This window comes from Gallus gallus, chromosome 4 (assembly GCF_016699485.2).
Source record: "Gallus gallus isolate bGalGal1 chromosome 4, bGalGal1.mat.broiler.GRCg7b, whole genome shotgun sequence".
Taxonomy (NCBI): Eukaryota; Metazoa; Chordata; class Aves; order Galliformes; family Phasianidae; genus Gallus; species Gallus gallus.
This window is the reverse complement of record NC_052535.1, coordinates 39,844,676-39,867,333: the sequence shown is the minus strand read 5'-3', so window position 1 is coordinate 39,867,333 and position 22,658 is coordinate 39,844,676. Positions and strand designations below refer to the sequence as shown.

General features: G+C 43.0%; 1 protein-coding gene across 20 annotated transcripts in view; it reads left to right on the top strand.

The window, feature by feature from the left end:
* Window positions 1–22,658, top strand: part of TENM3 (teneurin transmembrane protein 3) — a 1,287,844-nt gene that overhangs the window by 1,047,555 nt on the left and 217,631 nt on the right. For 2 of the 20 annotated variants that reach the window (XM_046940114.1, XM_046940103.1), the window contains exons 1-2: window positions 5,007–5,650; window positions 6,237–6,328. The exons of 17 other annotated variants lie outside the window; for them this stretch is intronic. In XM_046940114.1, the coding sequence (XP_046796070.1) occupies window positions 5,142–5,650; window positions 6,237–6,328 (601 nt within the window). In that variant the 5' untranslated portion in view covers window positions 5,007–5,141. Of the gene's footprint in view, window positions 1–5,006; window positions 5,651–6,236; window positions 6,329–22,658 lie in introns of those variants that run through there. One more of the 20 variants, XM_046940111.1, reaches the window with a different exon arrangement.

Sequence of the window (22,658 nt, the reverse complement as noted above, 5' to 3'; positions counted from 1 at the left end):
GTGAGTTGGAAGCTACTTATTATGAAGATTAGACACTCTGTTTCCAGTTTAAAACATTGGCTGTGCAAGCAACTGCTCCTTTGCCTTCTTTTCCAGATGAAGGCTATTGAGTAGCAGCTGCTGATGGATGTGTCTGAGAGAAAAATGGAAGCAATATGAAAAATTGAGGAGGAAAGGCGTTGCAACTGTGTGTGGTTTGGAAGCTGTAATGGTTTTCTCTTTAGGGTTCTGGAGTGTGTTTATGCACTGAAGTGCATCCCACAAGATAAAAAAAGAATCCATATTTACAGCAAGTTGATCTTAAAGAGAGGCTTAAGACTTGGATTATATTTGCATTTTTCTTACTGCTGAGAAGGGTTTCAACTTTTTCCTAAAATGCTCTTGTCTTTTCTTTTAAGATATGGGTAAAATGACCTGAAAACATCAGAGCATTACATTTTAATGCTTCATCTTGCAACTGTCCTTAGTACAGCAGCTTTCCTGAAACAAATAGGCTTAGCCAGTTGTCTTTAGTTCTTTTCCCCCATGATAGCTATGTCTTTATATAGCTCATTGATACATCATCCAATCTCACAGAACTTTTGTGAGTGTCTCCTCCTCATCGTCACTCAGTTGTACTACAAGAACAGCATCCACACATTCTGTTTCCCAAAAACTGGGTTGATCATTCAAAGCATATGTGCCCTTTTTCTCTGTAGTCTATGGACTGGCTGGTGCCATCTGTGTTCAAACACAGAAACGTAGTGGTGGAAAATGTAACTGAAATTATCTAAGTACTCTGAAAAGCATGGTCAGTAGTTTTGTCTTCAGTAATTTAGAATTTTGAGACCAAGATATTCAATTTGTATAATAATTGTCAATTTGTGTTTTCCTATGCTTTTCTTTGTGACAGAAATTAGCGTAGAGTGATGTTAAGCAGGACATTGTACTGTTAGATAGCAAAAAATCTAAGTTGTATTTTTTTACCTGGACAGATAATGCACTGAGCTTGAAATTTTTCAAAGAGCAGAAGTGCATTATTTACTTCAACACATTCATCTACAGCACTCAAAAATCACAGTACTAACATACACTGAGTGGTTTTGTGTTGCTTCTTAGGAAAAAAATCACAGGTTGCCCACTTACGTTCAAGAAAAGTATCTTGATTCAACCATTTTGTGAAAGTACTGTATTTTTGCTATAACTCTTGCTTTGTATCCACTTACTTGCAATTTCCACTTGCATTTTCAGTGCAGTGCAAATCTGAAACTGCAAAATCCTTAATAGATTCCTGGAAGAGGTTATAAAAAAATAGAATTTATCTGTATGAGGAAAAAAAAAATGTTTATTGTTTTCAGTTATGAACACTGAATCTGTGACATCATCATCATCTTAGTCTGCTCTCATTTCAATTGTAGTCATTCTTGCATGAAAAATACAATTTCTCATCGTCTTCACAGCTCATCTTACTTGTGAGGAAAAAAAATCCAGTCCATTTAAGTGCTTAAGAACTGCAAGACGTTCTATGTGTAAATATATTTGTGCACACTTCTCATGGTAACACGTGCTGTTAATCCTGCTGATCTCAGATAGCATTCTTAAACTTCACTTCTAGAAAAGAATTTCCCTTTTTAAAAATAAATACGTTTCCAACAGGAACTGGAAAGCTAAATTACACATATTTTAGCTTATTATGTCTGTTCTGTCAAACAGACATGGGAATGTATCTTGCTGTTACGTATGACACCTTATCTGACAAGAATCTTCCTCTTAGGCAGTGTGTAAATTCCATATCTTGATACCCTGAGTTTTTTTAAGGCTGTAAGAAAAACAGGCTCAGAAGTGATGTAGTGATACCGTGCTGTTTCAGCTTCTAGAGCCGCCGTTCATACTTGTTTGTACCGCACGTGCACAGAACAGTATTTCTGCAAAGTACGTGCAGCGTTTCAGCACAAGGAGCTGCAACACTAATTAACTATTTATGATAGGATGTCTTCACAGGGCACTTAGGCTGCTGCTGTTTAAATAGGTGAGTTAGTATTTGGCTAAAAAGGTGCTTGTTCCCTTTTAATAAAAGTCACCAGCCATCATTAATGTTGATAAATAGCTGAAATTGTTATCTTGATGATTAGAAGGAGAAAGGTTCAGCAATTAGGATAGGAAGACTGGAGTCAGGTTTTCCCTCTCCCACGACTCCGCTTTTGCAGTATTGACAAGTCAGCACTGTTCCCACATCCACTTGCCACATTGAAATGGGCATAAGAGTTTCCTTCTTTTGCATGCAAGTGCTCAGACAAGATACTAAAGAGGACCAAATCCTTACATGTGGGGCACAGAGCACAGCTGCTTGTGTCAGGGATTCTGTAGTCCAGTGATGACACAGCATCACCACTGTGCAAAATGCAAAGATAAAAACCAGTCATGGTGACCAAGCTGGTTGCACCCTCCCTTCACAGCTAAATGCAACCCAGTCAATTTTAAGGCTGAAACAAAGCCCTGCTTCAAAAAACTAACCACGCTCACAATTCTTCTTTGTTTTCATCTATTCTGGAAAAATATGAACTTTGCAACATGCTATGAAGGCCATAAAATTTGAGCTTTTCTGGATCAGGGAAGAGGAATCAGTTCCAACAGCTTTGCATTCCCACCAAGAACATCCCGTTAGCGGTTCCTCTCTCTTTTATACCAGCAAGGCCCCAGCTCGGTTGTTTTCACTGATCTAAATTGTGGAAATATGAGAGAAAGAGAGAGGAATTCCTTCACATATGTCAAGGCCAGCTGTGCTCTACCTTTCAGTCCTGTATTAAAAAAAAAAAACAACAAGGTAACCTTTCAGGTGACCCTGCCGGTGAGCTGAAGAGGCCACCCTGACTTCAGTTCAGTAGGAGAAGAGTCTCTATTGCCCATGAAATGCAGCTTCCAGGAAGGAGAGTAAAAGTGGCTGCAGTGGTGATAAATGTACCTGTAGATAGCTGCATGGATTAACACTGCTCTAATTTATTCAACATTAAGAAAAAGGCCTATAATGAGTTATTAATAGAGAAAGACTAAAATTGGGTTCAAATTCGGTGGTTAATGCTCTGCATAATTTACTGGAAGAATCTTTCTGACCAAAATACTTCCAAAAAAAAGCTGTTTCTCTCTTTTCCTGTGAGTGAAACATATCTGCTTTTCCTCCCCACCTACCACAGTTCGTTCTTCCTATTACTTGGGCATGAGCAACATCAGCATAAAGTGTGGTATCTGCTCTGGATTTTGTTTCATCCACATCTGTCTCCTCCATAAAGATATTCTCCTAAGCAAACATCTGGGTTTCTGATACCTTTAGTATTGCACCTAATAGATCCCAGAAATGATCTGTGCTGCCATTAATGAGATGGTGGAATCACGGCATGAGGGGCACCCTGTGTCCTGCTTCCTGCAAGAGTCTGGGACAGGCGTCCAGAGGGTGGGCACAGGTGCCTGTGTCTTCTGAGGGATGCTGACTTCAGGAGAGTTAGGGAGCTCTCCAAGCATCCAGTCCCCCTTCCTCTTTCCTTCAAGATCTGTAAGGCTACGTCCCTGAAGTAATTAATCCACTTAGTAGGCTTCGTAATGGCAGAAAGTGCTTATCTGTAGGTATTCCATTCAAGCAGTTAAGAAAATAGCATTTTTGTGTTCTAATACCCAGTCTGCTACGGCTGAACCTCTTGAAAGAGTATGTGTGTTACTGTGGCCTTGCTAGAGACTTGCTTCGTTCATGATTTCATCTCGTACCTCTCTCCTTGGCCAGTGTTTCAGCTCTCACAGATGTGAGAATCTGTCCAGAATGTGAACTGCCAAGAGCTTCCAATTTTCAGCACAAACCCCTTAAGCCTAGCAAGGTGTAAGCCAACGGTGGTGATTGTGTTACAGTTTTTCCTTTGTGCTAAGTCAGAGGGCGTGTAATCTGTTGCATATCAACTGAAGAGCCTCACTTCAAGAGGTGGTGTTAGTGCTGTGGTGCATTTTTTCAGTATTTTTCTCCATTGTCAGCCAAGACTGCCATCATCAGGACTTGGCTTCTGGGCTCATTTTCCCCCATTTCACGGAATTCTACTATTTCAGTCTGTCTAGTCTGTGTTTCTCTTGGAAGTTGCAAACAAGCACGTGGAACTTCTAATTGTGCAAGCTTTTTCGAATATTATTAAATTCTTTATGAATAATACATCTAAAAGTATGTGCTTTCCTTGCAGCATAACATCGTTGAAACATAAATCTGGCATGGTATTGTTTTCCCTGGAAGTACTGTGTAGTCATTAACAATATCTTGACCGGATCTTTGGCAAAACATGGCTTCCAAGCAGCGGCTGCGGCCACTTGAGTGGTGCCAGCAGCAGATCTTGTGCTGGGATGAGGAGCACGAGGGCGAGTCAAAGCTTGATAAGAGCTTCTGTGGGAATTGCCACGTACCGCCGTGCTTTCTAAGCCAACTCGGAAAGATTCTTTGTGTGGTGATGTTAAGAATAACGCTGGGGAGGGATATCACTCCTGCAAACGTCTTGAAGGAGCTGTGAGTTGCACACCGGGTGTAATAAATCTCCTTTTTCCTGGTTGTTTTGCTGAAGACAGGGGCACTACCTTCAGCTTGAGGGCCGGCTGAAAACAAGGTATTTATTTTGAATGAGTGTGTTTGTAGCTGCAGATTTTGTAGCCGTCTGGTCGTTCTGGCTCTGTAGTAGTTTGGCAATTAGCCGTGGGTAGGGAAACGCTGTGTTTTGTGTCTCTGAGGTGTCAGCCTTAGCTGGCTGCGGTGGCATGCAGGGCAGTACGTGTGGTTCAGCAGCCGGCCAGTTAGGGTGGCTAGGAGCACCGCGAGGTACAGGGCTGCCCATGGGCTGCTCGTAATGCGTGTACTCTGGTAGGGGTGAACCACGCAGGAGAGGCAGCAGCTGCGTTGGTGTCAGATCACAGGTGGTGGTGATTGGGCAAAGGTAGCGGCTGGGCAGGCCCCAGCAGGGCTGTGCCCACACCTGTGCAGGTCCAGGAGTGCACTGAGGGGGTCTCCCAGTGCCACCTGTGGAAACGCCGCTGGTGGGAGTTGGGTGCATCGACCTTCCGTACAAGCGAGCTTCATTTTCTCTCTGCCAGCGTCTCTCACTCGGCTGATAATTCGCGCAGGAAGAAGCGCCGCAGATAACTTGATGCTGTGGCAGATCGCCGCTATACGACGCACGGTGAGCGGTGCGGGATGCCGCGGCCGCCTGCGGACTGACGGACGCGCGTGGGGCAGCCGGGGGCGGCCTCCCCACCTCCGGCCGGTGACCGTGCCGAGCCGGCGGCCCCGAAAGGGTTACGCGGTGCCAGGCCCGGCCCCCGCCGCTCGCCGGGGAGTAAACACGGCCGCATCAGCCTATCGCGGCGGCCGGAGGCGAGCGGGGCTCCGCCGGGCGCGCTCCACACAGCGGGGCCGGGCGGCGGCGCGGAGCGGCGCGGAGGTGGGCACGGGGCTGCGCGGGGCGGGAGCGGCTGCTCGGGCTCCTCCTCGCGCCGCAGCTGCCGGCAGCCCTGCGGGAGCCGCCGGGGCCGTTCCGCGGGGTGCGGTGCTGCCGAGCCGGGAGGGATCTCTCCTCGCTCGCGTCGCTGCTGGAGGAGCCCGAGCGCTGCGTGCCGCGTCCGGGCTGCGGGAGGATCGCCTGTGGGAGTCGGGGATGTAAGAAACGAGAAGTTTTAGTGTTGATGTTTTTTGGATGGGTTGGTGGTTTTGGGTGGCTTTTTTTTTTTTTTTTTTTTTTTTTTTTTTGCCTAATTCGCATCCGAGGCGTTGCGTCTCCTTGTTGCAGCTCCCTCGCCTAACTCCGTTACGCTTATCTAATAAGAAAAGTATAAAGCTCTGCAAACATTGTGCTACGGAGGGGCTGCGTACCTGGGTGGGCGGGGGGAAAGGGGGATTGGGGGTCGCTAGTTCAAAAGTCTGGAAAGAAAACCGCAACTTCGCAAGCCGTGCAAAGAACGCGGATAAATCCCCCGGAGCGAATCGGCCCAGATGCGCTCGTAGGGCGGCGCTGCCCGGAGCCGCCTCCTTCCGCAGCCGCGTGCGGCCGTGTCCGCGGGCAGCCGGGGCGCGCGGGGCTCGCCGTGACCGCGGCCGGCGGGTGCCTGGAGGTGGTGCGGCAGCTGGAGGGTTCGAGCCTTTCTCGCTCCGGCTGAAAATACTTGGGGTAATTGAAAGCAGATTCACGTCTGGAGTTGCGCGAGCCAAGGTTTTTCGTTTTTAAAATAAACCTTTTGTTCCCCAGCTTTAAATGTCTGAGGGAGCCGTCCGGAGACCCCGGGTTGTTAATTGCTAGAGTAGACTTGAAGGAAGGAGTGGGGGAAAAACCTGAGCAAGGTATGTCGGCAGTTAAGTTTATTTACCGTTCCGCTGTCCGCGTTGCGGTGCATGGATCCCGCTGCAGCTGTGTGCATGCACGTGTGGCTGGGTTGGAGCTGCCCGTCTCTGCAGTGCGTGTGCTTTCCTTGGTGTGCTGTCGGCTTGTGGCTTGCGTTCACCTGGCTCATCTCACCTGCCGCTGTCTTTAACAGCCGATTGAGCGACAAAAACGAATCCTAAGTTTCGAAGATCTGAAGGAATAACGACGTACGTTAGTAAACAGTTTGGCGCTTTGTGCTGGCAGCTCCTCTTTGTTAACTTTGCTGCTGCTTTCTGGCCGTTACCGGGAGAAGCTTGGGAAGCCCGAGGTGAGCGCTGGGCACAGCCGGAGCTGCTCGAGCCGTGCCCGGCTCTGGGGGTGGAGAGCGGTGGAGGCGGAAGGGAACGGCCTCCCCCCACCCCGGGCTCCCCAGGCTGCGGGGTGCATTCGCTACGACGTGTGGAAAAGTTACCGGAGATGGCACGAGTCCTCTATCCATTAGCGCTTTAATTGCCGAATAAATGCGAGGAGCTGACTTCCTGGTGTTAAATACAGGCTGTCATTAAGATAAGAACGTGTACATTTGCATAATTGCACCAAATAGGCCGCGTTTATTTCCTTGAACCTCTTGGTATGCCCGTAACCTCCTTAGGTAACTTTTTCTGTGTTTTCTTTCAAAAGGTAAACCTTTCCGTGCACCCTCAGTACGTTGGGAGGGAAGTATTTGGGTAAACCGTGGGGAAGGGTGTTCAAACCAGGGTAGAAAAGCAGTCTTCCCTTTTCTGTCCGTCATGCTGGGGCTCAGAGCTGTGGGCCACATCTCAGCGTCTTGTGGGGTGTTGCACAGTCTTTGGTTAATCGCTCTGCCCCTACCTGGAGAAGGGCCTGAGAGATGTCATACTGCAGTGTCTCGTTTAAGGGAGGGATAAGAAAGGCTCTGTTATGTTTTAGCAGGCAACAACAACATAATCTTCACAGAAACATCCTACCTTTGGGCTTCTTTGGCTGTGGCCGCTGGTGATTTCCAGCCTTTGGAGCAGAGCTGAGGACATGTGATGGAACACGTTCCATACGGTTCAGAACCGTTTTTTCTCCTTTGCAGGAAACCAGCTCAAGTGGCAGCTGTCTGGAAAGGACTTGGATAATTAGCTTTATAAAAAAAGGTGACGTGTCGTACGTCAGGTGTGTGTTTGCTTTGAAGGCCTGTAGTAAGAACGTGCTCAGTATCCATCAGTAGTTGATGCAAGCTGCCCCAAGTTAAAGAATTTGTCTTGAGCTGCATTCTTGCGTTTCTGATGTGCATGTACAAAGATTTAACATGACTTACCGCATTACTGAAGTGATCTGATAAGCAGCTATGAGACTGGGCTTATCAGCTTTGTTTTCTGCATCACAGCCCACTTTATGAACTAAGGAAGGCAAAATTAAGGGTTGCGATAGGTATAGTTTTACAGCATATGCACTTCAGTAGTGATACCAGGAAATAATATTGAGCTTTATTGTTTCGCAAGTGAGAGAAAAAGTTTTTCTTGCAGGCTTCACTGTGTATGAGTTCTACAGACTTTCTCAAGAGGCAGTTACGTGTGTTTAAGAGCAGCAAGGTTCTGTGTGCTCAGTGAGTGTTACAGACTCAGTGCCACAAGATGCTGACCTCAGGAGTGATTGGAAGATGTATACCTCCATTAGGTGTAAACACTTGAAGGTTTTTATACTGTAGAAGAAATCACGGTGAAGTAGCATAGCAATGTTAGTATAATGCTGCTTTAGCTTTCCAGGTTAAATAATGCGAGTCTTTTAAATGTTAGGAACAAGTGGGAAAAAATGGTATTTGTGTTCCTTCTGAAAGCTGCATGTACGTTCAACTCTGTACAGTCTAGGTAGACATTTTGAATGAATGGAGAATAACCACTCACCTTCTTTGCCTGAGATTGAAAGAACTGGGAGTGCAGTCTTGCAGGAAAACCTCAGTATGGATGACAGTGAGCTGCGTAGTCTTCTTTTGGGGCTGGTTGGCAAATTGTTGTGGAAATGGAAGTAACTGCTTTGTGTAAGTTGCTGTTAAAAAAAAAAAGTAGCATTACAAAACAACTCCTTTAAATCAATAAACTGGTGGAGTTGCATTATCTGGAGACAATATCTCATCCTAGTGGGGTGTATATATGAAACAGAACGCAAGGCTACAATTTAGAGCTGTAGTTCGGGTTTACATATGACTTGTTATATGCAGCAGTGGAGATTTTGCCCAGCAACACTGTAAGAATTGCTGCAAACTTTGGGTATTTGATGTGGTAATCAGTGATGATAGAAGCACTGATTTCTCTATTGGGTATCGGAAGGTAAATTTGCAGTATGTTCTAGTATGTTCAGAACTCGTGAATTGAGTCTGGATGGAGAAATGTTTTGGTTAAAGGGTTTAACTAAGTAGCTGAGTTCCTTGAAGTTTAGTCAAATTCTGTGTGCAACTCAAAGTAATGAAGGCAGATATTGTTGCCGTTTGTGAAGATCGGTGTTGTGGCAGAACTCTGTTTAAGTACACTTAACAAGTTTTCCGCGTGCTTTATTTCCCGTGGCACAAGATAGCAGTGTTTGCAGTAGCAGTAAGCTCACAGCTCTAGTATCTCGTCGATAGGAGCTGCGCGTTTTTATCTCTGATACAATGTGCTGTTCTGCCTCTTTCAGGCTCTTGCAGAGAACTCAGACCTATGCAGCAGAATTTCTAAGGTGCTTAGAAGAAAAACAGGTTTAGAAGGAAAAGAAAAAAAAAAAAGACTAATCCAAAATCAGAGCTGTTGCGTGCAACTACAAAAAGCAGATCCAACTGCTTTGCTTGGCTTTTCGTTCCTTTTATCATGTTTCAGTGGTTACGAATCCAGGGGCAACTGACGTGAGTTGTTTTTGTTTTTCTTTTCTTGCTACGAAGAAGAATTCGTGTCCTGGAGAATGCTTTGGTGTTCCAGAACATACATGAGTGCAAATTGAAGAAGAAAGTAACTGCAGTTATGGATCAGCTGTGTTTGGTGGTTCTTCCTGGCTGTCCACATCATGAGAAAACGTTACCTTCAGCTTCCCAACTGTCACGGCTGCCAGCCTAATTTTTAGGCTACTTTAATTTGCATCTCTGGTATAGTTGCCGGCCACACACAAAGGAGAAGAAAAGGACAGGAATAGTTTTATGAGAGCAGGTCTTTGTTTAATCGCATAGACCTACTCATAAAACGTGCTGTAATTGCATTGGTGTATGAAGTGCAGTCGGTTCCAAACATGCAGAAATTTCTGAGCTGTTAATTTTTGCAGAAGGGTTTTCCTCTCAGTCAGAAACGGCACTAAAGAAAAGGCTGTTGTCCAGGGAGATATTAAAAGTAGGCTGGAAAGCCTTTTATGCTCTGTCTTTTAAATAAAACGGGCTTGCCTTATGTAACAAAGTTAAGTTCGTTAACCTTTTATAATTATTTAACCATTATTTCATTTTACCCCCTGCTCAAACGTTATACATTAATGCAATAGACACCTGGCTGCGCTCTTAAAAGTTTATTTGTCTTTCAATTCCTGTGATAGTAGGGGGCAGTATATCTCCTTAATTATCTTTGTTCAGGGAAATGTTGAAAGGCCAGGGTAGTTAAACAAGGCCGTTTGGATTTGCAATAAGGTCGAAGTCGGATGCAAGGAAAGTGGTTAAATGCATTATCATCTTATTGAGCACATCATCAGTAAAGTGACCTTGATGGAGGTGGAAAAAGCCATTTGGCGATTTTATGACAGCCACCTCTCTGCTGCCGTTATCCCTGCCAGAGAGTACTTCAAATAGCGCTATCGCCATCTCCTCTTGTTGCTTTGAAATCTGATTTTTTCTTAATTACAGAGAATGAGTTAGAGGCTGAAAATGGAAATGGGCTTTTCTGACAGTGGCGAATTTTTATACTTTGGAACTTATCCTTCAGCTTGGATGACACAGAAATATCTCTAAATATTGAAGTGACCTTAGTGTTGATTATTATACATCTGCCTTTAAGAATCTCTGAATGATGATCATAGCTTTTTGCTCATGCAAGGTTTTATTTTGCTGCTTTTTAAACTTGTCCTAAGTTGATAGGAGGACAGGCAAGCCAACTTTCAGCCCTAGCAGCAGGATCGCTATTTGTTTTAACATTTGCCTATTTATGTTTTTACAAAGATACTGAAACCATGGGAGGCCTGTGGCCAAGCTGGAAACAAATGGTTTAGGAAATGTGTAACTAGTGCTTAAATTCCAGTGTCACTTGTGCTTTGTGTTGGCAGTCAATTCTGATGCCTTAAAAGCTTACAAAAGTGAAATTTTAGCTGTTGGACGTTGATGTACGTATTTAATCAGAGTCCTCTCAGCTGTCCATCTTCGTCTCCTTCCTTTTTAACTGTTTTTTCTCATTCAAAAGTGCAGTCTTTATTTGTTACAAATCAGTGTAGTTTTACACCAAACCCAAAATATAATTTTCAGTCTCTGATTATGAAGAGGCCTCAGAGCTAGGTGGGAATTCTTACAGTGCTCTCTGTACAGACATTGTCATAATTGTGAAGGGAACTTTAAAACAAATGTGCAAAATAGGAGGGTAGACTGTATCAGGAAAGCTGGATCTAAACTCGAGCAACTTAAGATATAGGTTAATTGCCTGAAGCTCATGGCAGAGCATTAAAAATGGCTGGAGGCTAGAGGGAATGATTTATAAGAAAAGATTAAAATAAAGGAAAAAGTGTGTGTGTATATATATATATAGCTTAGTCACATGACATCTGCGCTCTGATGGAAGAACCATCTGCAGGAATGTTCAAGGCAGTGTGATTGAAGTGGTCAATTCCTCAACACATAGGAGCTCCCCAAGAAGAGCGTGGAGTAATTCTGTCATCACCTCTTTTTGGAGCTGGTAAAAACTCCTTGCAGCTGCATCTCACCCTGACATTTTTAAACCAACAAAAAAAACACATTACATCTGAGCATGCAGTACTTTTCTAAGACCTTCAGCTCCATATCTGATCACAAGGTTTTTAAAGTTGCTAGCTGCAAGCAATGCATTGGTGCAGTCTTCAGGCCGCGTACTCAGTGTGAACTTTCTGTCCCTTTGATTCCCTCAGGTTTTGTGCAAACGTGTGCTGATGTAATCAGGAGCTGGACTGAGCTGGAAGTACCCAGTGCTCTCTCTTTCTTAATCAGCGTGGAGTATTTTTCTTAGCACTGTTTTCCAGTGCTGGTTGCTCATTCTCAGAAGAGCGATTTTGAAAGCGGAACATCCAGATGGAGAGAGAATCTCAGTTTTCACACACGCCTTATTCCTCACAGACGTGCCCTTTTCATCTAGCTGCCTAAATGATGGAAGTGCCCCTTCCCACTTGCGGTATAAAAAGTTTTATTTTCTTTCTAATTATTCTTGCTTTCCCCTTAGCACTCTCCTGGTACTTATCACTCATGTTCTGCCTATGTGTGTGTTTCTCTCTATCCATCTGGAAGACAAATCTTTTGAAGGCACACAGAGTTTCAAAGTGTAGTTCTGCCCTCTCTCTCTGTCAAACTTCTCTTTTCATCAGGTAATTCCAAGAAGGATGCCACAGGTATATCTGTCCATTGCCTTGTAGTGATACTGAGCCTTAAGATCTCTCCTATCAACAAAGAGGCCAGCAGCGAGCTGATGGAACTTGTGCTGGAGAGTCTCTCACTGTTCTTTGACAAGTGCACCAAAAATCGCTGCTAAATATTGAGACTTTTTCAGAGCCCAGAAGTACATCAGAATTTTCTTCTTTTTCCTCCTCCCTATCTTCTTCTGCACTTGCACACCTGTTGACCACGTTGGTTTATGGAGCCTGGCACATATTTTGTTTCTTTGTAACAGCTTTCCTTTCTCCACATCACACAGTACAATTCATGATGTGAAATAAGCATCTAAAGTAGTCCTTTTTCTTCAAACTCTGCTACTTCTTTCTTTGTGCGAAACTCCAATATTTACCACTCTTTTTCCCCCTGAAGTCAAGGATTCTCAAACTGACTTTTCAGACAGTTGGTTACTCCCTGTGTGTAAAACCTTCTCCCCAGCTGATTTTTCTATCGGTGCCACTTGGATAGTATTTCCAGTTATTCCTCAGCAGCTCTGCCAGCTTTTTACAGAAGAGATCTGTATATTATTTATCAATTCTCTTTTCTCGTTCCTGCCCTCCAGCTTTTACGTTACCCCCTCATCCTAGCTCTTTCTACCTAATCCTAATTTACTGCTGATCAGACCCGTGGCAGCAGAATCAATTACATGAGGTGCAAAAAGAATAAAAATAAAAACCTACATCAGACAAACTTATGTTTTTGCCTTTGAGGTAATTGGTTTTGCTTGCAGTGATCTCAGTGAAACTAGGTAGAGCTGTGCTGCTTTATCTTGCTTGTGTATCATCTGCCTTCTGGACAAAGGGCAGAAATATCTGCCTTTGTTTCCAGTGCTGCAAGTGTACCCCATAAAGCAGGTAAGAAATGAGTCCTATGGAATGCTTTGTTTCTCTCAACAGCCTAGAGAAGAGCTTAGGCTAAGAAATCTATTTTTTTTTTAATGTACAGTTGTATATGTGGGTGGAGTTTCCATGCCTGCTCTTGTGCTAAACAGGATGATTATTATGTGGTGCATTATATAGGGGCCTTTGCTACAAAATAAGGAATAGTACTGTGGGTCCTGTTTTAGCAGACTAGGTATTACCACAGTTGCCTGGAAGTAGGTGTACTGGGTATAGTCCATATTGAAACTACAAACTTCATTAACGTAATTTCTAGATTGAATCATGTTAGTCTGGAATACCTTATGAACGCTTGTATGCAAGTTTGCATTTTGGCCAAGGGAAGGAGTCCCCTAAGCTCAACTGATTGATGTTCAGCTTGTGCTTAGGGTTGTAACACAGTGACTCTATCGTTGCGAGAACCTGTTAAAAAGTGTCATGGGGTTCAGCAGGTAAAGGCTCTGGATGCTGATAAATCTAGAAGCCTGGTCAAGTGGCGGTACTTGAAAAGCCTAGCTCTGCCTTTCTACTGAGGACTGTGTGCAAGGATATGGTGCTGTGCTCCTGCTGTGTGGTGGAAGAGGGTGATGAAAAGAGAGAGGAGACCAGGCAGGTCTCACACAGACAGTAAAATTAGACTGTATGCTGTGCATTTGCCTCTCTTTTTCTGTGTCTACAGTAACACAGAGAAGTCTGAGGTCTTTTTCCTGGCTCAGAGATGATGGAAGCATCACTGATATGAACATGCTCATGCTCTTCCTTTGAAGGCATGGGGTCCTCGTTGATGTAACCTGTTGGGAGCAGTCTGGTCCATACGCTTGCCTGAATTGTGTGGGTACTATCCAGAAGAGCACTGGTTGTCAGAGAACACGATTAATGCAGGAAAATCAGTCAATTAACAATGATTAATCAATGCCTGTGTGCCAGTGCTCAAGCTGATGCTGAACTGGTCCTGCTGAGCTGATACAGAAAGAGTAAAGCACAGGCTAATGCAGGGACACACCAGGCTGCTTTAAACAAGTTTGTTTGACAGAAGCCATTAACGCTTTCCAGCATAACAGATCAAACTTAAATGTGAATTCACTCAGTATGTGGGTCTCAAAATATTTTTTCACATCACCAGCCCAGATAGTTTTGGATTTATTTGTTCTGTTTCTCTCTCTGGAGGTTCTTGCCTGGGCTGTCAGAGAGGGAGCCCTTTTCAGGGTGGTCCTGACCTGGGGCAGGTGTCCTACTTTACCTACAGGATACCATTTATCTCAAGTTCACTAACATTTGGTGCCGCAGATTGAGCCAAATTATGTCATTGATTCCAAATTTTTGTCATATAGTCCTTTATTTAGGATCATGAGATTTATTTATAAGGGGGAAAAAAAGCACGAGGCTGTATGAGCTGCCAATTACTCTTCAGCACTTGGCTCATTTGACCACCCTTGTTTGTAGCTACATTGCATGTACAATTTCTGCAAGATTTGTTGCTCGTGTATCAGTGAAATCAGATTAAAAAGGTTCAGCTCTGTCTCATTTTTATGTATTTATTTGTATACGTAGGTCACTCCAAAAGTAATGCCTCCCATTCAATTCCATGGAAACTAAAAATACAATAGGTCATATTAGTGATCACATTCTGTTTCTTGAGATGATTGAACTGCAGCAAAACTTGTTTTGATATATTTTCTGCTGCGTGTAGATCTGTGCGTTACATTTATTAGTTGATAGAATCAAGTTTTTCCCCTGCACACACACACTGTCCTGAAAGTAATAAATCTTTGCACCGTGATACTCCTAAGTGTAAATTGCTGCATTTGGATTTTAAGTTGGCTGGAAAATGTGTAAATGCTCCCTTTTGGCTACCCCTGTGAAGACCATAAAGAAGTGCACGCAACTCCTATGTCAGTTATACTTTGCGCTAAATACATCGATTCAGTATCTCTCTGTGACGGACAAGTGACCTAGGTAGCTTTTTGGTTTGGATGATGCTACATCTCCTTATAAAAGCTACCATCACTGTGTTTTTAAAGAAAATGGTGCACACAGAAGCCAAGGTATTGGAGGAAAAAAAAAAAAATGCCCCTCTTCCATTCCACTGTTGCTTCAGACCCTGGTTATATTTCTGCAGACAACTTCTGTCTTTGCCCCAGGTAGCTCTTGTTAATTCTCCCCTATTTCAGCAAGATTAAGACAGTGGAGAGAAAGTATTTGTAGATTTTGCATAGCCAAATTGATAACAAGTAGTTCCTTGTCACCATGGCCAGCTTTTAAGATATGTCATGCTTTGAGGTGACGTGAGGCCCTTTCTCCTTTCAAATCAATCTTTCCATGATAAAGCTCTCACTGACTCAGAGAAAAGAGGGTTGGAGTATTGGTCTGAGCAGCTGGGAAAACCTACCAATAACAAAAATAGCAATAATAAATAATGTATGCTTTTCTCTGAAGTATCTGTACTGTAGCTAGTAAAGCCAATGCAAGGGAACCTGATAACCCCATCCAAGGGACCCTAAGCTTCAATCTGTACTAAAATGGATAGAAAATTTTAATTTCCTACTGATGTTATGCAGTTCATGGAATCAGTGTGTAAATGCACATCTGTGGTATAAGCAAACTGGCGTTAAATGAATGCAAATGCATGATATATATGCATTAGTTGCGTATTTGGGGTTTTCTGATATTTTATTATGGTTTTCTGAGCTTTGCTAAAGACTATGAAATACTACTGTCTGTTTCCTGTAGCTTCAGATACTCATACTTAAAATCTCCATGATTGTGAGCTGTTCTAACAGAAAACCTGCAAGGAACCTAGATTTAGTTTTGTAGGAGAAGAGTCCTTACGTTGTCCAGACTATGCTTGTCACTAAGCTTTCCCATGAAATCTGAACTTAGAAACCTGTTGGAGATCACTGATAGGGTACGAAATAGAAAGCTGTGGAGTTTCCAAGTCATATTGTAAAACACCGTAAAACAAAGATCAGTGTCCCCTGGTATTAATGGTTGGACCTGGTGATCTTGAAGGCCTTTTCCAACCTAGAGGTTTCTGTGGTTCTGTGATTGCTCCAAGAGGGTGTGAGCTAATTTGTTAAGAGTTCATCCCAGCTGTGCACACATCTCTGCAGAGGTACCTCCCAGTGCTCCCAGCTTCACGTTTCAGTGCAGAACTACCCAAGAAGGCACTGGGTAAGAGCAGCAATGGGACAGTTTAGGTTGGAAACCAGCAGTCCAGACTGCTACACCAAGGTAATTACTGTAATTATTATAAATTGAAGTATTAACATTTATAGAAATAGTTTAGTCCCTTAAAGTTAACAAGCTGGAAAAAATCTGATGCTTTTTTTTAATGTTTACTGTGATCTGTTAGGTCAGGGCTTAAACTGTTGATTGAGCACCTGGTGAAGGGCTGTGGCTGGCCCAGGGAGGCACAGGCAAATTGTTTGCACCTGTGCTCAACAGGTGACCAAAAGGGGTCAACCCAGAGTGGATGCACCCCCTGGTCTCATATAAGGGTCAGCCAGTGAAGGGCGTGTATCTCTGGGACCTGTGCTGCTTTCTGAGAAGGAGTGCTGCACGGCCAGAGGTTCCCTTTGCTGGCTGGGTGAGTTTGAATCTTCTTTCTCTATTCTGTATATGACTATTGGTCTACCTGTGAATACTTGACCTGGTATCGCTCAGAACTCCTCAGAAGCCATTTGGCTTCTTTGTGAACAGACCACACCTTTTCAGGATAAATTTGTATGCAAGCTGACTAGGAAACCAAATTTCAGCCAGATGTGAATTATAGCTGTAAAGTTGTGAATGCCTAGAAACAGGGTTTGAAGTGGAAATGACGGCTCTAGCGTAGAAATGCCAGAAACTGCTGTAGTAACTTAATATGTAAAATGTAGTAAAATCAGAAATAATCACCTTTGTGTTTTCCTGTTACAGAAGGCTGTAGTAATGAAGCACGTTGCTTCTGTAGACAAATTCTGTTCTACATCACAGCTGCTGCGCCGGCAGGTCTTTACATGCTTGCAAAAAGAACTTAGGTTTTAAAGTAGTGCTATATATGAAACAATAAATGAGCTTTTCCTTTTTCCGTTGCTGTTTCAATATCTTTATTACAAACGTGTCTAGAGTTCTATGAAACAGAAGTCGTGTTTTATGTTTTGTGAGTCTAAAACCATGCTTCTGTGTGCTCTTTCCCATGTCAGTAACTTTTATAATCATAGTGAAGTTTTGTGTTTGTTTATTTTCTAAATTGTGGTGTTGTTAATTGCACGTGTCACTCAGATGTTCAGGCAGCATCTGAGGATTGATATCCTTTTTATTCCATGAAAGGTCTGAGAAAAGGGGGGAAAGCAATTTACTAAAAGACTCCTTGCTGTTGCTCTGAGGCATCTTCTGTCTTTCGTACTTCATAATTGATCACAAACACTCCAATGCATTTTTGTTCTGTCTTGAAACACTCTTTACAGAAGGGCTTGGAAGACTCCTTTGCAGAAGCGGGGGAATAGGAATATTATAAACTCCTTCATTTACGTAACAGAAAAAAGATGATTCAATTTATTTTCTTCATACCACACGAATAATATTATGAAGACTGTTAGGCAATTGACTACAAACTAATTTTATTGGCTAGCGACAGGTTAACATGGCTGTATTTCAAATCACAAATAGATATGTTATGACGGAAAACGCAGAAGAAACTCTGTCTGTTGCCATACCTAAAAGAATGTGCAACAATTTAACCCCTGGAGATGTTGAAATCCAAATAAAATGGGATATGCCTGATCCTGGTAAGGCGTGTTCCTCCTGTATTTTGGAGTAAAATTTACACATAATGTGAGTGATGATTTTAGTATTTCACTGTAACTGACCTTAAACCTTGCATCTGACATGTGAAGGTATTAAAACTCAGATCTGTAGCCAATAAAATAACATGAGTGAAAAACAGGCTACAAAATGACATTCATTAGTAATGAATGTAACTTAATTGTGTAGCTCTCCAAGGACCAGAAAAATGTTTTAGGAAATACTGACTAGACAGAAATTCAGACTAGCCAACTGAAATTTGTCTACTATTTTCAGTAGACTGGTTTTGTTTTGTTTTGTTTTTTATGCTGCAGAGCTATGAGAGGAATTCCAAGTAGTAGGTTCTTAAATACAGCGTGAAACGATCTTATAGTTGTTGAGGCACCTGTGCTTAACAGTCTCAGTACATTTACATCAGTGTTGCATAATGATACGTTTGTTAGTACATGGAGTAATGGCATTTTGATTACAAAGTTAATGTTTGAAAATACCAAGAGTATCTTAAAATGGCTTTCTTTTTTTTTTTTTTTTTTAACTGTATGAGATCACATTATCTCCCAGATTGATCTCCAGAATTAAGTAGTGAGAGGTTGAAAATTTAGAATTACTGAATAAAACTTGTTAGGGTAGAGTGAAAAAGAACCATAAGGTACTTGCTCTCCCTTCTGGCAGGCCAGAGCTCTTTCAGGAATACACGTGAAGGGCTTACTCGACCCAAATGTTTTTCAGCATGGTGTATCAGCAAGCCATGCCATGCATTCACATTGGTAGAAGTGTCTGTTATTTCAGTATAAGAATTTTTATTTCTGTAGTTAAAATGTGTTTATTTCTATCTATGATAGAACGTGTACTGTGGATAGGCATAAATGTATTTACTTAAAGTGTGCTTTATTCCCTATGATTTTTTAGGAAAATTAGTCTATCATCACAAGCGCTTATCTGCTTCTTGCCCTTTTTTTATAGCTAATAATTTTGAAATTGTGAGTATTTTATCAAAGATTTCAGGCTATTATTTTCCTGGGGACGTTGTAGGGTCATCTTAAACCAACAAAATAACTTAATTGGCTATGTGAAGAAAGTACTGAAAGCGGCCGGACGCAAAAGGCATTGTCAAATAAAGTCAAGGATTATCCGATCCTCCTCCAATGCACTAAGTTTGTAGGGGTGCTTGAAACAGGTGCCTGCAGAGAGAAGCTGAGCTTTTAGTGTGTCACTGCTTCTCCTACACACACTCTCAGACTTATACCCAGCCCTGAAAGCTGTATCTTCGCTATGCTGCAGTTCAAGTTTTGTCCCAAAACCTTTTCGGTGCAAAAAAAAAGCCTGTAAGGTAAATCGTGGTTTCATTGTGATGGAGTTGGTGGCCTGAGGTGGGAGGGAGGGGCTGTAGCATGTGGAGAAGGAGGATGGAGGTCAAGGTTTATGTCAGTGCACTGTAACGAGGGAGCAATGTCTGGATTTACAGGCTTATCAGGGGGTGATCCGTGGATGCTGTGCTACTGCTTTGTGTGGTTAGAAGAGCTGAGAGAGACATTGATTACAAGTTCTTGTTTCAGTTGTATTTGTTGTAGGCATTGCTTCTTTCTGTTATGAAGCTTTTTTCTGGCAGGATCTGTCTGTTTGGTTTCTTTAAATCATGGTTAAAAGAAAGAAAAGCCAACAACAAATTCGAATAGTTGGAACAAGGTGCTGTTTCAGAGTTTGTATAATTATTTGTAGCACAGTGAGCTGGCCTGTATTCATTTCAGAAATGTACTAAAAATGTTTAAAACAAGAAGAAAATAGCAATGCGTCCTCAAGTTAAAACTTCTTCAATGCGTGCAGCTAACGTTTAGTATCTCAGCATGCTATGTATTCATTAATTTAATACAGAAATACCATCTGTATAAAAAAGATCAAATAAAATAACTGCTGTTTTCTCCTCGCGTTGAGCAGAATTGCTGCCAGATCGCCTTCAGTGGGATGCATAAATGCCTCTCTACCCCCACGTTTGGTGCCTGGGTATGTTTCCCGACATTTTCTCCCCACTTGTGTGGGACTGGATACCAGGTGGGCAGTTTTGCTTTGCAAGACAGCTGGTTGTTTTTCTGAGCTGAGCATCGCTCACTAATTGTACTTGGGTAGCTGTGTGGAGCAGGAGGGCAGTGCCATGAGACAGCAGAGGGCAGTGAGGCCGTGTGGCCCGCCTCTCTCGATCTGGCAGCTCACCTGGAGTGGCCTGCAGGCTGCCTGCTTCTTCCCACCTGTCTTGCTCTGAAAGCTTCCCAACTTTTTTCTTCCTCCCCCTTCGTCTCTTCTCTGATTTCTACCTGTTGTGTTTTTCACTGGCTTTTGTGTGTGTTATTTTATCATTTGGTTAGTGGTGGATTTGCGTTGTTCCTTTTCTCAGGTTGCTGCTCCTTTTCAGCACCTCTGTATCACCTCCGTGCAGCCCTGGTCTTTCTGGTTCAGGCTCGTCTGTGTCTCCTTGCTCTAGTTCAGACTGCTGGATTGAGAGCTAGGCAGCTTTTTGAAGCAGTTTGTGCTGGTTTAAGGAGGAAGGCTGGAGAAGGGCCTAGGGGGCATCTCTGGAGTGGCAGGGAGCCTTCCACCAGTCTTCCTCTCCATCCCAGCTTTCTGCCCTAGCTGATTATCATCTTTTTGTTTCCTTTTGTCTGTTCTAAACAAAAACTAGAGATTGTGGTACAGGCTCCACTCCTTTTCAGGAAACAGCATTTCAAGCTGGCTTTCAGTTCAGTGCCTTGTAAGCAAGTGTACCAACTTACAGGACTGCAGCTTTCCATTCCGATCCTGGTCTGGGTGAAGTAAGTGCCACCAGGCAGAGCGGAGGAGCTGTGCTTAGGCTGTCTTGTGAAGAGTTATATGTGGTGGCTTCAGCGAGAGTACAGCTGGTTGTGGGATTAACTGTAAAGTAGTTCTTTGCTACTTCATCTGCAGCAGCCACTGATTCAGTGTGCAGCGCATCTCCTTTTGCCATTACAGCTCTTCTGCTCAAGTCCTTGCCTTTCCTAATCCAAAGTGAGTATTGGTATGGGCGGCAAGGTTGGAAAATAGTGATTTAAGAAATGAAAGGTGGCTTATTTGCTATCTTGAGCAACCAGAACCCTAGGACATTGCCCTGGAACCTCTGCATTCATGCTTTGCGCTTTCAAGTTGGTGCAGGAGGAAGAGTCAAATCCTCTTTCAAATTTCAGATAATTATTAAGTGAATTATGCTGAGATCAAATTTGCATTTTTAGAGGGAAGATATGAGCCTTGAAATGTTTCAATTAGTAATACTTCTTGGCTTCAAAATGGTTTCACATTACCAGAGAGCACCTCTAAGGAGATCCCGTGGAGGTTTTGCCCAATTATGGGACTGCATATTAGTATTGTTGCCTTCTTCAAACGAAACAAACAAAAACCCACCAATCTTGCACAGTGTCTCTATTTATGAAATAGACTATGTGAATCCGAAAAGTATTAAGAATGAATCATAAATTCTTGGCATATATCCAAGCAGTTACAATTTCAATATCCCAATCCCTAGAACTACTTTATTATTACTTCCCTTTTTTTGCTTCAAAACTTGAACAGGAACATAGAACGACTGACATAAAATACTGTTGTAGTTTGTGCACTAATGTGGGTGGCATGCTAGAAAATAAAGATGTCCAGTTAAACAAAGATATATATATATATATATATATATATATATAAAATATATCCAGTTATTTCCCAAATAACTGCAGTGCTGAATAGAGACAAAGAAAAAGCCATGCTTCCAGTATCTCTGAGCCTATTGTTTTGAGTTGTCTCCTACTTTCTGGGTTGGCATTTACTCCAAACTGCTCCTGAAGCCTGGCATCCACAGTTGGGGATCAGCTTGCTTGCATTGCTGCTGCTTGCTGCTCTGTAGATCTGCAGGCTACCTGAAGCTTTAAATTTATTGAGCATTGCGCTATTAGTGTCTTGGTGGCTGATGTTAGGCATAGAATATGGTTACTGCTTATGATATCAGTGGAGGGATAATATGCAGAGTAAGAAATGCAAATTTTGGGGTCTGGTAGTAAAGCAAGTTCTGTACTGACCCAAATTTGCAGGGACTTCCTGCCTACAAGTGGAACAAGATTTTTACAAGGGTTCAAATCATTTCTAAGATGTAGGAGGTGAGCAGACAAGAATGTTAAAGAAGTCTGAGTTCAGTGAGAGGAGAGGCAGAGAAAAGAAACTCGTTCCCTCTGTCCTCTGCCCTAAAGCTTGGGATAGAAGCCATGTTCAAAGGCTCAAGCCAGTCACTAAGCTGACTGCTCAGTGCTACCAACAACAGAAGAAAACTGATGGGATCGCAGGGCAGGTAGGAATAGTTTTCTGTTGGGTTAGCATGTCAGATCAGCTATATGTGCAGTTAAGTAGCACAGCAGGGGAGTAGAAATACCTGTCAGGACCTGGGGGGATGTGGATTGAGCCTTCTCCATTCCCGTGGCAGACCTTGTAACAGTTCAACCTGAAGATCTAGTTTGAGCTTTTGTTTGCAGCTCTGGTGTCTAATGCCTCTTATTTTTGGAAGCATTTGCACCCTATTTTGCATTTATTTATTTAGAATTCAGCTAGAGACAGCTGTTGTGACACCATGGCTGGAGGTACTGAAGTGGGTGGTTAATTTTGTGACCCCCCTCCCCCAGCCTCTTTAAGGATATTTTTCTTGCAGTTGGAATGGTCTTAAGGGCATGGTCACGTTAGTTAAACATGTACGTTGTTGACTGCAGCATCAGTGAAAGCAAAGGGTTCAGTGCTGACTTGCAGTGCATTTACTGTTTACTTACTTTTTGGGCTTCCCAGTGGGATATGAGACTGAACTTGTCTTGCTCTTATTTGAGCCTCAGTATGCTTACTGTGCACATTTGTGCAATTGCTGTGAAGAAAAAATCACTACAATAGACTCGTAAACCTGAGCAGCTGTAGGGGCTTTCTCTGCAGAAAAATCAAAGGAGTCTGTCCCAGTTGCCCTGCAAGCTTATGCTCTGTGCCATGCTGCTCCTGTGCCCTAGG